The sequence below is a fragment of the Coptis chinensis genome, chromosome 9 (genome assembly GCF_015680905.1).
Source record: "Coptis chinensis isolate HL-2020 chromosome 9, ASM1568090v1, whole genome shotgun sequence".
NCBI classification, from domain to species: Eukaryota; Viridiplantae; Streptophyta; class Magnoliopsida; order Ranunculales; family Ranunculaceae; genus Coptis; species Coptis chinensis.
This window is the reverse complement of record NC_141464.1, coordinates 53,357,557-53,374,413: the sequence shown is the minus strand read 5'-3', so window position 1 is coordinate 53,374,413 and position 16,857 is coordinate 53,357,557. Positions and strand designations below refer to the sequence as shown.

Here is a 16,857-nt window from a genome sequence, read left to right as displayed (position 1 = left end):
GTAAACAACTTATCCTATCTTCACTCACACCACTATCCTGTCCTTAAAGCAGGTCTGGCTTCATAAATGCCAAAGAACTTGTATCCATTTTCATGCAGTTCCTCCTAAGTAAAAGTCTGCAGTCTGCAATGATAAATTCCAACAGGATAAGTTCTATAAACAGGATAATTTGTAGGGAAACACACACACAGACGCACACACAGATACATAAACAAAGGTAGCACGACAAAAAAAGGATGTAACCAACAAAGTAGAAATGTCGATCTGCTTCAAGTAAATTTCCCATTCTATCTCGCCAATACTCGTTGCTGTCACAAAACAAAGATACAGACGCAATGCAATCCCATTGTTGGAATCTCTTATGTATTTCTAAATACTAGTGTGTGTGTGTAAAGTGGAGGAGATGAACAAATGGTGTTCTCTCCACTTTAGTGCATAGTAAGATAGTCCCACATTGGTTATCCACCACATCGGGTAGGGTTTGGGCTGGGCTTGGGCTTATCTTGTTGTGAGTAGTGGTTTGACCAATAGCCTAAACTTGTTTTGCTTTTTCTTGAGCAAAGAAGTTTGGTGTTCTATTAGGAGTTGGTCTCTCTTCCTCCTAACCTCTATAAATGGGATGTGAGTCCATAGAGATGAGACTTGATCGAGAAACTCAACTCGGAGAAACGAAAAACTTAAACCGGTCCTTTTCTTTTTCTCTTCTTCCGTCCGCCGAAAAGAGTTATATTGTTGTTCTAGAGGGTAGTCCGTTCTAGTGCAAAATCAGCCGTTGTTAACCATTGAATCGTGAGGAGACGGCGCTGTTGCCTTCGCACCACCATTGGAAGGGGCTTAAATCTTTCCTTAGGAACGACTAATCCGCGCCTTGGTTATTAAGAGGTTCCATCGTTCTTCGTTTCTACTTTAGTTCTTTGCTCATACAACTATTCTAACAATCCCATGTCACAATGCGCAAATGTGAAACATTTTCATAGGTATGGAACTCTTTGCAAACGCCCTTCCAGCATTGTGGTTGGAGGCAGAAAATTCTCTTTCAAACCAATTAGGACTAGCTTTGACACGTGTACATTGATATTTGTAATTTGTAGGAGCAGAATGGACATTTTGCTTATAGACCACCACTAACTTCATGGCTACAACTCATAATAGAGGCAAGATGATTCGAATTTCCAACTATCAACATCGATAAATTAAGAGATGAAATGGTGACATCGATAAATAAATGGAAGAATGCCAACTTAGGGGGGCATGGTTAGCCACTTTGATAAACTCATGTTAAAGGTGCTCTACCAATATAATTCATAGCAGCACCCATTCCATGTATCTTACTCTTTTCAAGTTACATCTGTCACTAGTAGGTCATCATTCCCACAAAAGTTCAGTTAATAGTTAAAGGGGAAGAGAAAATAGAAGAAAAAGGGATACATCTATCATAAATATTCAAGGTGTGGTTAAACATACTCTTCACTTTATACAATCAGATTTATAATCACTAAACCACTGTTTTAGACATTGAGAAGAACATCACCGAACTCTATCATTAACTGGAAGAAATTCGAGTCCAGCACAATTCATCAATCAACAATACACATAGCTGCCACTTACTCTGGTGTGTCCTTATGAACAGCAAAAGTGCAGTGATAGGAATTTACTATGCTGAGACCACTTCCCTGTTGGCTGTTGCTTAGTTAATAGGCTGGCATGAAAAATCTGTACATGTTCACCAATTAGTGTTGAATACGAGTTTAACCTCTTTATACAACTACAATGGTAGAAAAACAGATTAGACAAAAATGACTGCTGCAAATTACCATGTGGAAATAGAGGTCTGTACTCGGGTTACACACCACCCCAAGTTCGATCATACTGTGAATGCTTTAGCAGAAATCAATCACACTGCATGCTGAGCCTCTAGGTAGCCTTAGTAACTGCTTAAAGACCTCAACTTGCATCTCTGGATTTCGTGATAAATTCCAGGAAGCCATTACAGTAATCTTCTCCAAGGCCATTGCATTCTTCAGCAAGAACTTAACCAGACATAGCTCCAAATCACTTCCAGTGTAGAACCTAAGTTCAACTGATTTGAGGTGTGACTGTACACATTGAGGAACAATTTCAAGAGTCGGACCATGCTCAATAAGTACACAACTGACAGGCGCCTATATGGATATCAAATTTAGATTTTGCAAGATTCAAAATTTAAAGTTATTTGTAATAAACTAATAAACACACAAAAAATATAATAAATAAGAATAAAAGAAAAGAAAATGAAAGAAAAAAACAAGTATGTGCTTGAAGTACATACCTCGAAAATAAAGGAATTTATATTAGGCATCTTGTGAAGTATGCTTATCAGACATCCAAAATCAAAATTATTTTCATAATCATCACAATCTACAAACACTCTCAAATCGGTTAAACTGGCAAATTCTGGCAGATAATCCCCTATGGTATCCAACTCGAAGAAATCCTTGACATGCCAGATCACAAAGCATCAGTGATCAGGAATCAAATAAAGCACATATATATATATATATATATATATATAGAACTAGAAAATCACAAGTTTCTTTCTCATGCCATTCATTCTACTAATAAAAAAAAGAAAAATTGAACAAGAAGAAAATGTAAAAAAGAAAAATGGAAACTTACTGTAATGGTATGGATAGATAAATGTAGAACCTTGACGTTACAAATCTTCCCAAAAAACTTACTAATACGATGATAATTATGTCCAAACTTACAGCCGATACGTGCCTCAACTAGTGATGATAGGTTGTGTAGGTTATACCAGTATGCTAGTTGACTTGCCAACTCGAAATATATGAGATTCTCAGTATAAATATTTATTTCGCAGTCCTCAACGGTATAAGAATCATCAAATACATCTAGTATCAATTTCTTAAGTGTGGGAGCAGAAATGTTGACAGTATTAAATTTCTCCCATTCAATTGAATATGCATGAAACTCTTCAAGGACAGGGAAGCTGAAAAAGGCTTGTTGAATTGAGAGGTCACCACAAAAGATGACATCCTTAAGATTTAGGACCTTCAGTTTTGGAAAACACATTGAGGTGGGAGTCCAAAAACAAGCACTTCCTACATCAATTTTTAACGTTGTCAGAGATTGACAATTGAAACGGCAAAGAGGAAACACAAAGGGATCCATACAAACGGAGAGAATGAGCTCTTGAACGTTACGCTTTAGTACGGCAGAGATCCATGCATTAAAACGAGTAACATCATAAGCTTCCGCGCATTCAAGAGAAAACTTGTGTATGCTTGATGCCTCATGGAGTAGCAACACTCTGTCCACAAAATTCATGAAGCTTGCCTTAACCATTGGATCCCCGCTCTTGATTTTAGTAGAGTATAACAGACTATCACTTAACTCAAGCTTGGGAACTGAAGTCCAAAGGTATTTCCATTTTGTTGATAGCACACTAGAACCAACAGCATATTTTGTAGGAAGAAAGGAGAGAATATGATGAAGAATGTTGTCAGGCAAACAGCTGATCCTATCTACATCCTCACCGCCATTCTGTCCACCCAAACTCATTTCCTTTTTTCTAGAATTCGGCACTGAACCACTTCCACCCATGATTACTTTTTTCTCCTAAAAGTTGATGCTGCAACATTTATTTTCCACAGTGAATGAAAATATAAACAGAAGAATATAGCATTTGCAAAGGGAGCATAAATGCCCTCCTAAATGTTTCAAGTTTCAACAAGTTCAATCCTGTACGTTTCCTCCATACTTATGATTGATTTAGACGAAAAATAATATTTTCTATTGAAACTATTTCGATTCATAATATAACCTGCTCCAGTGTTTGCCATTTGGGTTTCCACAACATTTTTGCTCTCAACATAAATCCTGAGTGATTAGAGGCAAACGTGCTTTGGGCACTGTGGGGGAAACTAGCTGTAGCCTGTAGGCAAAACTTTCTCCCAAATTGAATGATGTAAGACTACCAATATTATTCTTAGATAAGTACAAGTGTCTTAACTACGTTATAGTACAAATTTGCAACAGTAACAATGAAATAAATGGAATGATCTAGGACTGCCATTTTTTTTTTTAAATTTTTTAAAGGCAATCCTACGTCTTAACTACAGGTTAGTGCAAGGGTGCAACAATTGTAACTATGGAAATTGGAGACACATACGAACATTCAAACAAAGGATTATGAGAGATGAAAGGAACAAACCAGTTTTTGGGTCTCTACACTTTTCTTCTTCGAAGCTGATAAAGAGTGTCTGACGGAGAGATCAGAGGTTTTGAGGGTGGTAAAATGGTGCGGGTCGGGTTTTGGGCTTAATCTGACTCGGCTTAATACCAACTAGTCAACTACCCACTCGGCCACTCCAGTTGTTCTGTACTTCTATATAAAGCCCGAATTTTTCTATCTGATGTCAAATTTTCTGAAAGGCTTATTGACCAATACTGAATTACTGAAAATCAACGTCAACGAACTATTTTGATTGTTGATCGTCTAAGTTCAATGATGTTACTGCTGTTGTATTGGTCTGATCATAAAACTTACTGTGTCAACACTCTACACAATTAAGCGAAATACAAATAGAGTTCAGAAACTCAGTTTGGGGTCTTGGGACTGCCAATGGCGTGATTCATGCGCCTCTTTGTTCCTGGCTCTTAGAATCCACTTAAACAAAACAGACTTCTGCGGTTCTGCCAAAGCAGATTTAAAACAAAACTAGCAACAGATGCTGCTCTCCAGTTGAAGCTCTCATTTCGGTAACTCATCAGTTCTTGCATTTAGAAGACTGAACATCTCATACCAGATTTCAAGAACTAGTGATATACATAACAGATGATATAAGTAAAGCCACTTCATATGTCGGTTTTTTTATAGAAACTTATGAAAAAGAAAATGATCATAGAAACAGCAATCGCTTTAGGAAAACTCAATTTCACTACATATTGAGCTTCTTTGGAGTAATAACTTATTAGCTACCTCAAATTGCATCTTTGGATCAGCCGACAACTACGATGAAGAAATGATAGTCATCTTTTCCAAGGCTACTGCATTCTTTAACAGAAAGTTAACCAAACACAGCTCGTTTGCGCTGCCATGAAAATGCTCGAGTTTAACTGACTTCAGGCGTGACAGATTACCTTGAGGAATAACATCAAGTGCGCCACCATCTTCATCCTCTACAGGACAAAGTAAATGGAGGACGTTAAGATTTCTTATTAGTAAAGGAATAAAAGCGAAAACAAATTGGAATTTGGTGACTTACATTTTCAAGGAGAAGTTCCACATTAGGCAAGTGACACAGTAAGTTTATGAGTTGTCTAACATTTGAACCAGTTTGATCATCACGGGACCGGTAGTGTAATATTCTCACTTTCAAACACATCAAGCTAGAAAATGCATGCAGATGATATAAGAGATTTAAACGATACATGACCTTCAAACCCAAATCCAAGCTACCCCTTTCCAGGTACTCATATATCAAAAATGAGTATCAAATATGTGAACAAAATCTGTAAAGTTTCACAATGCTAGGATATCTCAGTTCTGTTAATGCGTGTACCTCAATTTGGAATGATCTTAAATTGATCGCTTCACCGTACTCTCATGGGTGAATTTTCTTTATAACTACTACTTGTCATGTTGACAAAACCACCTTGTAGTGATTCAATAATGTTCTCATATACGATTCTCTATTGTAATTCCAAATACAAAATAAATTGTTACATCTAGCTCCTGCCTCTTCCTCTTGAACTCTCTTTTTCTTATAAAACATGGACCAAGTTCCAACTATTACAATCAAAAGAGAGAACAATCCCACAAGACAAAAAATGACAATCTTAATTGGTTTAACTCCTCTCTTTACACCTTTGCTTATTTTCAAAGATTTGCAAGGTGGCAAAGCTTTTGCGTGACCACACAAGCCTTTGTTGTTAACAAATGTTTCAGCTGAAGCCTCGCGAAAAGTTTTGCTGTCAAGAACCGGAACTTCTAATGCATTGTAAGATACATCAACATATCGAAATTAAACTTAGCATATTCACCAATAAATATGGAATTGAACTAGACAACTTATTGTGTGACAAATTCAAATTCTCTAAGCTACCCATTTTGAGCAAACAAAAGTGGAATGGAGCCAGGTTCTGGCTCAAGTCGAGTAACTCTTGAATGTGAGACAAATTGCCTAATTTAGATGGTATGCTTCCATTGAATTTATTTTTACTCAACTTCAAAACTTCAAATATGACAAATGAACACAATCACCAATCTGTTTTAGTATTGGTCCACTCAGATTGTTGATGAAGACATTCATCTCTTACATTAAAAATTGAACCCAATTTGAAGTATGTGGTTACCATAGATTATCCTTGAGAGAGAGGATGCTTTCAAAAGTTAAAGAGGCAAAAGAAAAGTTTCTTGTTCTATCATAAATAGCTTTTTTTCAAAAAGTTATATTTACACAATTGAGAAATGACTTTCAAGTACATCCATCATAAAGCGCCTCCGAGAGAATCGTAAGCACGGTCTGATGTTTTAATCTTTTGGGTTGAACTCCCACATCATTGCACTAATGACAGTACCACTCATGATAGTACCATTTTGTTACACCAACTCATATTGCACTCATAATATCATAATAGTCTGAAATGAAGTGAGACCTGGAAAAAACATCAATTAAAAGAATGAAGTGAGACTTGGAAAAACCATCAATTAAAAGGAAAGAGGCATCTGCCTAAGCATTTGCTCAGGGCCACTTTCACCCAGAAAAATATAATACAGTGTATACTCGCACAAATTCCAATGCAGTATATGCAGTATAGTGTATACTTGTATAGAAAATGACCTTTGAATTTGGACTTGCTTCCTCTACAGTCACTGGGAATGCAAAATGGTATTACCAGTCCAATCAATATCTACTTGAATTTCATGTCCTATTGCTACTACCCTACAATGCTTGACATTCAAAAACTATAAAAGAGATTTCAGAAACATTTAACTACACAATTTAGCTTCAAAGCTAATTAGGACAAAACCTCAATGAGATCGAAGAAAGTCCCCGTGAGACTAATTTTGGGGGAATGGATATGGCAAATAGTGATAAATACATTACGTGCATCATTACTTGAAAAGGTTCATGACAAGTAGAAGCTAACGAATAATGATATATATGGTATCACACCTAATAAGAAACTCTATGTAAGCAGTACTTACCTTGTTCTTTTATCAAGCAGGATACCAATGTAAGTTTTAGAAGACAACATGCATCCCAAGAAGATCTTTGTTCGAGTGTACCACCAAAGCTTCCATAGAAATTGTTGGACACCTTAATATAATGAACTCCTCATTATAATAGCTTACATAAAGTGAACTCCCATTCTCTATGGCAAGCATCCTACAGGAAACCAACTGCAACCCACATTCTAGGTCCAAGTTTATGTACCACCTTGTAAAGTGTTTCTGAAAGAGAAGTTTTTAAATTTCCAGATGGTATACTGAAACGCCCTACTGGTAGTTAGAGGAAAATGAAAGGGGATGTTAAGTTGGCTGATGCAAATTGAATTGGGCTATGTGAGACAACAAAATACAACAGTGTAGTAGTGGAGTCCTCGAATACAATAGTGGGATCTTTAGAGAATTCATTTTGAGTAAACCCCCAAGTTTAGTGTAGTCGACTTAAAAGAGCATGCAATGCACTCAAATCTAGTCTAATTAATATCAACTAATAATAACATCGAGAATGAGTTTCCACAAACCTATTAGTCTAAGTCATAAAGAGAACCAAGACTTTAAGATTTGTTTTTAAGTAGCAAGGAAGACCATCTCTTTGCAAACTAATTTTTGAATTAGACAAAAGATCTATATCCTCAACAAAGTTAATTAGAGTAAAACAGGACTATGCTGGCAAAAACCAAAATCCTATTTTAAAAAATAATTAAATATCATACTCGAGGCATTCTAGCTCTCTCGCCTCATAAATGTCTTAGGGTTATTTTACTTATCAAGATGTGGAGTTTGTAACAAATTATTTCACATTCCAATTAAATGACTAATTTAAAGAAGGGGAAAAGAACTTCCCAATGGGATATCACTAGAGACCATACCCCCCAAATTGGTGCGAAAACTCTAAACCGCTCTAATGGCGGACAGCTCTCCTGCGGCTTAAAGCAGCTACCCTGTTTTGTGTTTAGTGAAGAAACTCGATCTCCCTCAAGCTTGAGAGAGTAGAGATACCCTTCCTGTGGGGAACAGCAGACCTCTCCACTACCCCTTTCCCCTTCTTCTCCTTTAAACTCTCTTATCCACCTAGAGCTTACCATTCACAACCTCCACAACCCAAAACTCTTTGATTCCAGTAGATCTACTAATTGGAAGTGATGAAGAAGAAAAAAAAGAAAAAAAAGAAAAAAAGCTTCCTCCTTTACATTTGGTATGTAGGAGAGTTTATATCAACCAACATTGGTCTCTATCTTGATGGATCCGGAGGTGGGTTTTGTGGTTGTCTCCTTTGGTGCGACCACCTTCCCACATTTTGCAGATCTTACACTATCTCAAGACCTTAAATAAGTTGGGTTTAGTTGGTTTTGGTATGCATTTGGTTGTGGTAGTTTCATTTTGGATTTCTTGGGTCCAAAGATCTCTCTATCGACGCCAAGGCCATGGGTTCGACCCTTTATGTCGGATTTCTGGTTTGGCATTATGAGTTGTTTGTTCAAAGCCATGGCTCTCTCCCATTTTCTACCCCCTCCGGATTCTTTGGTTTGGGGTTTTGGTGTTGCCGCTCACTATTTGGGGCCTTTGGTGGGGCATTCGGTTTGGAATTGCTAATCGACTTTGTTGTTGTGGAGTATTCTCACAGACGACCGATGGCTCGTGAGTCGTCACCATGGGAGATCCAACACGGTGGAAGAAGGAGCAACTATGAAGTCGACCAAGAGAAAAGGATGGGGTTTCCAATGTGGTCGAGGTGTCAGCCTGGTGGTTGCTTGGAGCTGGTGGAGTCTATGGCGAGACTACCATATATATTTACGGCTTACATTTGGTTTCAACTTTTTTAATTTCAGTTTTCTTTTCTTGTTTTCAGGTTAATGTTAATTGTTTTGATTGTAAGAATTTATGTACAAATTAATACAATCAGGGCAGTTTATCAAAAAAAAAAAAGAGACCATACCCCTTGAAACCTAGTTATAAATCACATTCCTATCCTACACAACAGATCCTATAATGCATATCTTATACATGAGGATGGCAGAAGCCTTTGGGGCTATTGCATTACCACATATAAGGGTTAATGCTAACACAACAACATGTGGTATCAAAAGAAAACGTCATTAACCAACTTCAAAAAAAAAAAATGTTGATTTAGAAGCACTCACACTTCAGGGAGAAGCTAAACCTTTGTGCAAGTGTTTGAGAAAGTACCAACTTCGGACATCACCCTCACCGCAAACCGAAGATTAGAAGTGTAGCTGTGTCAGCTACAACAATATTCCTAACCTGTTTAGCAGTTAAAAATAGAGTTATCACCTGAGACAGATTACTTGCAGAGTTAAAAATGACACTTGAATGTCATGGAAAAAGAAAATAGCATTAAGAAGTGGGACATGAGATGTAATGTTGGTATTTTTATTGCCACAGCCGTAAGTACGTGTTCTCACAATCCATCAAGACAGAGAGCAACATTTTGAAAGAATAACCCGTATTTTCACTAAATACTAATATTGATTGCTTAAACATCGGTTATGAAGGCTTCCTAGAGACGATTGATCACAATGTTGCTTTGTGACATAGATCATGAATAATTTCCTACAAATTGTAAATAATATGTAAAAAGAAGATTAAAAAAAAAATGGGAAGATACCTCACATGTTGATTTAATGAATCAGATAAAAACAGTGTGTTTCACTAGTCCCTCAAATTGCTCATCTTCTTTTCTGAAACAATTAGAAGGAATGGATGCATGCTTACATAATTTAACAACATAAATAAAATATAGAAAGCATAACAAACTGTAAGTTAGTATCACCTTGCCAATACGCAAACTGGTTTTGGTGAAGTTGCTTTTCGTCCATCTAGTGGATGAGTTAATTGTAGATGACCTGTGACACCTTTACTATTTACTATTTTTTTATGAAAATAGTAAAAATTCAACAGAAATATAGCATTCCCCAGAGAGTGTGCTATGAAAAGATAGCTTCCCTTGTAATTTGAAGTAAGCATTCTACAATTTTACAGTATCTGACACATCATTAAGCTAACCTTAAAATTTTCAGTACACATTCTGCTTCGGTCAAATTTAAGGAGTTCCAGTACCTCATTTTAATACTTGATGACAAAGTCTTCAATAGCACGACTTTGACTGCTTTGAATGCTTGACCAAAGGTTTTAATGATTATAATCATTTGACACAAATGTTTAACAATATTTGTTGGAATGTTTCCCTTTTCCAAGCCTAGTAATATAACAGTTGCATTCTTCAAAAAAACTACGCATGTCAAATTCAGGATAGTCATGAAGAAATCCAGTGCTCAATCAATATTATATGTACTTGGATAGTATTAGAATGGAATCTCAAAACAATATTGTTACTACTAATTAATACTAAAACTGTATTTGTAAAGCAGTAAAATGAATGCTAAAGTATGACAGAAATAGTTAGAATTCATGTTCACCTAATGCCACGTACTTCTAAAAGGAAATACATATATCATCTACTTATTCAAAGCTTTAATAGAAAGTAAAAGCAAATTAGTAACTCCAACATACCTTGTCTCCCATTAAGTGGTAAAACTGAAGAAGTATCAACTGGCACAGGTATGCGTAATTCTCGAAGAGACTCTAAGTTCATTCATTCTTCACTAACATACGACGAACTTTCATTTTTTCTAGTCAAACTACCTCATCCAGGTTCATGCGATGTTTTAACCAAAACATCACTCACAACTAAAGACTTATTGGAAGAATCTAGAAATCACCATATCATAATCAAATAACATGAAGCAAAATCAATTCAGGACTTGGTCTTAGTCCTAATAGTCAAGAAGGGACTAATCATCCTACTTGATGTAAGGTACCACCATGGAACATTGATGAAAACTTACATAGAAACAAACATCATTGATAAACAAAAAAATATATATATTGTTAAGCATCAACAATTAACACACCTGCTTTGCAGTTTTGTTTTGAAGTTCAAGAGGATCAAGAGCAAAGCAGTTTGTTTTGAAGTTCAAGAGGATCAAGAGCTCTTTTGATTGCCAAGGAGTGCAATTTCCGATCCACAGAACCCTTCTCATGCTTAACCACACCCCATCCCACCCCCTTTTTGAGTTAAATATCCTCGTCTTTTTTCCTTTTTGGTTTTGGCTAAAAATAATTGTATTGAATTAAATTAAAAAGAATTACAAAGTGCAATTACTGGATCGAGTTGTAGCTGATATGGAATGCATTCTAGGCAACTCACATTTCTCCTCTATTTTATTTTTTATTTTGTTTTAAAAAAATATATTCCTGAATCACGCTACGCTTTGGGAGTTAATTTTCCAAGCATGCATTAGGTTTAACATAATAAAAAAGTCCAGCTAAAATGGTCCTATCGCATATCGAATGAACGGCATGTAATTAAGTATAAGACTGATGATGATGATATTAAGCCCGAAATGAGATAATAATCCCAACAATCCAGGCTTGTTCTCAAACACATTTTGGGTTGCTTTGGAATAGCTGATCCTGGGAAGTGCACAATAACCAAATGTTTCAATTACGTTGTACTCAACTACTCATTAATTAGTCATATCAATGAAATGAATTACAATATCCAAGATAAATCATCGTAAATTCTAGACAAACCACCGCATAGGTCCAGCTTTCGAAACACTGGGGCACTGGGCTGGAGTACAGAAACGCGCGCAAAAAGGACATAAGTTCCAGGCTTGTATGCTTTTAGGATGAGCAGCATACGATGTGAATGTAAAGAAAATAAGACCTTCAGAAATGCACCTATGAAGCAAACAATCCACTCAGCCATGATATTTGTTCAATAACCATTTTTCCTCCTATATGCTGCACAATCAATTAACATTCCACGAACAAATAGAAAATTGAATATCTGATCACCGACACCTCTATAAAAGATTTGAGAAATATGCCAACCCCAGAATATATACCATCTAGATGCAAATTAAGCGAGTCTGATAGGAAGACCTTAGCGCCTGGGCAGACTGAAGACAACAAAGCTCTAATAAAAGCTTCCCATTGCATCAAATCTGATTTTTGTTTTTCGTTTTAAGTGAGCATTGTAATTGTATTAGAAAATAAGAAAAATCGGTTAAGTGGAACAAAATGTAAAGAAAAGAAAAAGAGAATCAAGAGATGATTATGTAAAAGGGGATAGCATCGACTTGTGAGCTTAACAACCCTACTAGGTAGGCTTCTTATCAAACACAAAAACAATGCACCTCTCCTGATTAGCGTAATCTAAAGGAAGTGCTTGAACACGCCTCCCAAAATATCCAAAATACAGAACTAATCCTCATTCGTCATTAGCTTTTAACAGCTTGATGGGCAGAGGATTATTAGCCTCTCTCAAAGTAGAGGTTAACATGCAGTGTTGTGTTCAGCACTGTATCTTTCCCATCTGCTCTTAAGCTTCCATGGTATCTTACCTGATCCAAATGCCACAACTGCAGTCCTTGAATCTGACTCAATCCAAATGTTCTTCCAGTTTCTCTGTATGATCGTTTTCAACACTTTCAAGGATGGATGAACATTCAGCCACATAGTTTGTATTCACCCCTATCTTCCTCCAAAAAACAAGAAGAAACTCTCCTGAAGAGTTTCTGAAAGTAGCTCCTAGCCCAGCCATACCAGGAATTCCAAGGGCAGACCAATCACAACTTAGTACATCACCATGGCACACATATCAGTTTAAGCAATGTGTCTCTAGAATACAGTCAAGCTGCAAATAATATTTCCATGCTCTGCAAGCAAGTAGATAAGATTCTACTTGCTAAAGGTCCTCTGCTCTCCCTTCCTCATCTTCTTTCCTCACTCACTCTAGATGAGAGTTTGGTAGTGTCAACCATACTCGATAATGAAATAGGAAGGAAAATATATACTCTGCTTTTATGCAGACTGGGCTGCAATTTTTTATGAGCCTACAGTATTTCGTTTGAATGGCTGGGAACTTTCGCACACGAAGAGGGGTTGATAGCTAGGGCGCTAACGTAGTGGGAGTGTCAGCTATCTTTCTGATCCAAAGCACTCCCCCCTACCTTGTTGGTCATGGTTATCAGCTCATATTCTCATGTACTATCTCTTCAAAAAATTTGAATATGTTCACACTTCCCTAGTAACATTCCTGTTTTTTCTGGGCTAACTGTGTTAAAAAAACAGGGGCATGTCAACTCTTCTATACCAGCTGATTCGATGGGATCATTATATTACAGCAAACTCCTTTTAGACATCAACAGAATTTGTTATTTATATTGCTTCATCAAGAAGTTGCTTTAACCCATGCTTGCAATAGTGGGGAACTTATCATGAAGCAACTTAAGCAATGCCGTATCTAAAGAAACACAATTACACATCCCTCTCACAAAATGTTGATATAGTCCAGGAAAATAATTACACGACCAAAATCACTAAAACAAATGAAAATACGGAGAAAAGGAAAACTGTCAGCATATTTAAATGAAGGCGGTATGAATGCATAACAAAAAACTTAAATAAAAAAGTCTCATGTGTGTCTTTTCCTTGAGCATATACACAGAAATAGGGATGATAAAATAATTCATAAACCAAATCCAACAATTATGTAACATATATATATAATTAAAATAGCATCTTGATTTCATGAATGTGAATGAGTGAGAGATTGGAATATTTGACATAGCATAATTTGAAGTAATAACAATTCAACAAAGCAAATTTAGTTCATATATACATTAGGGAAAATGTAAGCTGGTGCATAAAAAGACCATCCTCACTCATACCTCCAAGTATAAGATTTGTTAAACCCTTGATTATAGGAATCCATTGAAGCTTTGATAGCCTTTAGAGATACCCGTCGATAGAAAGTTCAAAACAACTTTTATCTAGAGCAAGGGCTCCTCTTCAAATGAAGAATGCATGTAAGCCTCTGATTTTGTTTCACTTGTTGCCTTTCAATTTCGAATCTGACAGAAATTTACTGATTTCATCCTCTTTTTTCTATATTGACGTTGGGTAAAAGAAGCACCTTCGGGTGGTGCGCCGGTGGCTTACTTCGAATAACCCTTTGTGCACTTTCACTCTTCTTCCTTTGCTCTGCATAAGAAATTCAGTAAATAAACCTAATTACAAAACATACCTTAATACCAGTCAATGACAAGTAGGTTTTTTTTTCATCATACCTGCAAATTCAAGTACTTCAGGAGAAGTCGATTACACATGTTGAGTCTCTGGGAAGCATTAACAATTGCTTTGTAACCTCAAATTGCTTCTTTGGGTTTGCGGACAGTGCTGAAGAACCTCTGATAGTCACTTTCTGTAAAGCTATTGCATTTTTCAGTAAAAACTCAACCAAACCAAGGTCGTTCTCATTTCCATCAAAACTCCTAAGCTCAACTGACTTCAAGTTGGACAGAAAAGATTGAGGAATTGCTTCGAGTGTCCAACACCCATTACCTTCAAAGAAAATTATATCAACTTCCTACATGAAAATCCAAAATCAAAACTTTAGCATTAGCACAGAAATTAATTACAACAATTTACTTTATGTTTATTTCCTATATTTACTTCACTATAGGGAACTTAGAACATTATAGGGAACTTACTTTGGTAAAGAGAAGAGATTCAACATTAGGCAAGTAACTAAATAATTCTGTCAACATTTCACCATATACGTATCCCCCTTGTATATGGACTCTCAAACTTTTCAAGTTGGGAAAGGCAAGAAGTTCCACTGTGAGATTTGCAACGAAGAGAATCTTGGAATAACAAATCACAATTTATCAGTATACAGTAATAAGGTAAACCACAGACTAAGCCAATCATGCTTCAGGATTGGATAAGTTAGAAAACGAAAAAGAAGATAAAACACCAAACTTTTACCTCTACGGCTTCAGAAGATAACATAAGATCCTTTGCATTACCAATGCCTTCGATAAGCTTACTCACACGATCCTCAATTCCATGCTCACTATGAAAGTCAACAGATGCTTTTGATAGAGATGATAGGTTGTGTAGAGAGAACTTATATGCGAACTTGCTTACCAAATCCAAGGTTATGAGACTTTCTGCATAAATCTTTATCTCAAAATCATAAATATTATCAGCTGCATATGAAGCATCGTTAATCATAAGATTCTCTAGTGCGGGAGCATATATGTTGACAACCTCAATGTTCCATATACAATCAATTAGAACAAGCTTTTCAAGCACTGGAAAACTTAAAGATACTTGATGAATCTCTTCCTCACAAGAAAATGTAATGAAATCAAGATGCAAGACCTTGAGACTTGAAATACAAAACGAAACGGGAAGTTTTAGATTTGAGTCCACATGAAGCTTCATTCTCTGCAGTACTTTAGATGTAAAGAGTGTACAGGGGAGCATAAGAGGATGTTCCACAAACGTGTTGAGAACGAGTTCTCCAACATTACGATCTAGTATGGTAGAGATCCACCCATTAACGCGTGTATCATCAAGAACCAATTTACTTGAGACAGAAAATTTGTCTATAAAGGTGGCGTCATGGTGAAGAAGCACATTGTCCACAAAATTCATGAATATCAACTTATCCATTGGACCAAATGCGTAAAATACAAGATTTGAGATTCCAAACCAAACTTGCTTCCATCTTGTTGACAATACACTTGTACGAACAGCAAACTTTGTAGAGAGAAAAGAGAGGATGTAATGCAGAATGTTGTCAGGCAAGTAACTGATCCTATCTTCATCCTCGTTTAACCTCTGTCGCGTCGAACTACTAGCATCCATCACAGTATTGCTTAATCTCAAGCATTGACTGAAAAATTTAGAGGACTGGGGGAGTTCACTAGTTCAGTTTGTATGCGAAAACGGGCCGGAAAGTTATGTTGGTCGAATGGGCTTCATCAATTCTTCATGGATACGAAAATGGGCTTTGACTGTGGACTGCTCCAGTGAATGACAGAAAGTTGTTTTGCCACGTGTACAATTAGTCTTGGAACAAATGGGGATTCATTTTTGCTGCAATATTTAGAATGCTTAGTTTGCTTTCAAACTAACCAAAACAGCTCGCTCTAACACGTGTGTATGTCTAACAACCCAAAACTAAATCAGAAAACTGGTTCTGTTCTGCAATAATAAACTCCCCATTTTGCCCTTGTTATCCACCTCTCCCACCACCACCTCTTTTTTTGTTTTTCTTTTTTTCTTTTATGTCGCTCTGTTCGCCGACAAGAAAAAACAGCTCGCTCTTTAATTTCCAGAATTTTTATCGAAAAAATTTGAATTTTGAATATAACATTTGATAAAAGAAAGTTCAATTTTTTAAAATCCAATTGCATACGTTGAGGGAATGCAAATGAAGAATCAAAAAAAAATGAACTGTCGTGGGAGTGGTTTTGGGGAAGACAAACCTACAGTTCATCTAAAATCATTTTGTGGTATATTTTGGGTTTTTGGAAGCAAACTAGGCTACCAAAATTGCAGCAAAAATGGGCTTTGACCAAACGGTTAAAACATTAAAAACGCAAATTGCAGCAAAAATGGGCTTTGACCAAACAATCAAAACATTAAAAACGCTCAGAAGCGCAGGTTGTCGTCTTACAAGACGCAAGTGCGAAGAGACCCAACTCTCCCTTTAGCGCAATTCTTCACTGCTTAAACAATTC

The 16,857-nt window shown here is 36.5% G+C and overlaps 2 protein-coding genes and 1 long non-coding RNA gene across 6 annotated transcripts; all 3 read right to left on the bottom strand.

Annotated features, from left to right (window-relative positions):
• Positions 1 to 1,410: 1,410 nt before the first annotated feature.
• LOC147476680 (F-box/LRR-repeat protein At4g14103-like) lies at positions 1,411 to 4,353 on the bottom strand. Of its 3 annotated transcripts, none has more exons than XM_086584338.1 (5): positions 4,214 to 4,353; positions 2,656 to 3,631; positions 2,309 to 2,473; positions 1,815 to 2,162; positions 1,411 to 1,713 (listed from the first exon to the last, which is right to left on the bottom strand). In XM_086584338.1, the coding sequence occupies exons 2-4, from the start codon at positions 3,601 to 3,603 to the stop codon at positions 1,881 to 1,883; spliced, it is 1,395 nt and encodes a 464-aa protein (XP_086440464.1). In that variant the 5' UTR covers positions 3,604 to 3,631; positions 4,214 to 4,353; the 3' UTR covers positions 1,411 to 1,713; positions 1,815 to 1,880. The 3 variants fall into 3 exon arrangements, with proteins under 3 accessions (XP_086440464.1, XP_086440466.1, XP_086440465.1); XM_086584340.1 differs by having other exon boundaries at positions 1,815 to 2,096; XM_086584339.1 differs by lacking the exon at positions 4,214 to 4,353 and adding an exon at positions 3,824 to 4,207.
• A 169-nt stretch (positions 4,354 to 4,522) lies between these two features.
• Positions 4,523 to 9,426, bottom strand: LOC147476679 (uncharacterized). Its single transcript, XR_015208241.1, has 4 exons — positions 9,376 to 9,426; positions 7,214 to 7,459; positions 5,268 to 6,660; positions 4,523 to 5,181 (listed from the first exon to the last, which is right to left on the bottom strand). It is a non-coding gene; the product is annotated as an uncharacterized LOC147476679 (long non-coding RNA).
• Positions 9,427 to 10,025: 599 nt separating this feature from the next.
• On the bottom strand, positions 10,026 to 16,370 carry LOC147476678 (F-box/FBD/LRR-repeat protein At1g16930-like). Of its 2 annotated transcripts, XM_086584327.1 has the most exons (6): positions 15,092 to 16,370; positions 14,815 to 14,967; positions 14,392 to 14,690; positions 13,993 to 14,305; positions 11,167 to 11,998; positions 10,026 to 10,963 (listed from the first exon to the last, which is right to left on the bottom strand). In XM_086584327.1, the coding sequence occupies exons 1-3, from the start codon at positions 15,977 to 15,979 to the stop codon at positions 14,409 to 14,411; spliced, it is 1,323 nt and encodes a 440-aa protein (XP_086440453.1). In that variant the 5' UTR covers positions 15,980 to 16,370; the 3' UTR covers positions 10,026 to 10,963; positions 11,167 to 11,998; positions 13,993 to 14,305; positions 14,392 to 14,408. The 2 variants fall into 2 exon arrangements, with proteins under 2 accessions (XP_086440453.1, XP_086440452.1); XM_086584326.1 differs by having other exon boundaries at positions 10,026 to 11,998.
• Positions 16,371 to 16,857: the final 487 nt, after the last annotated feature.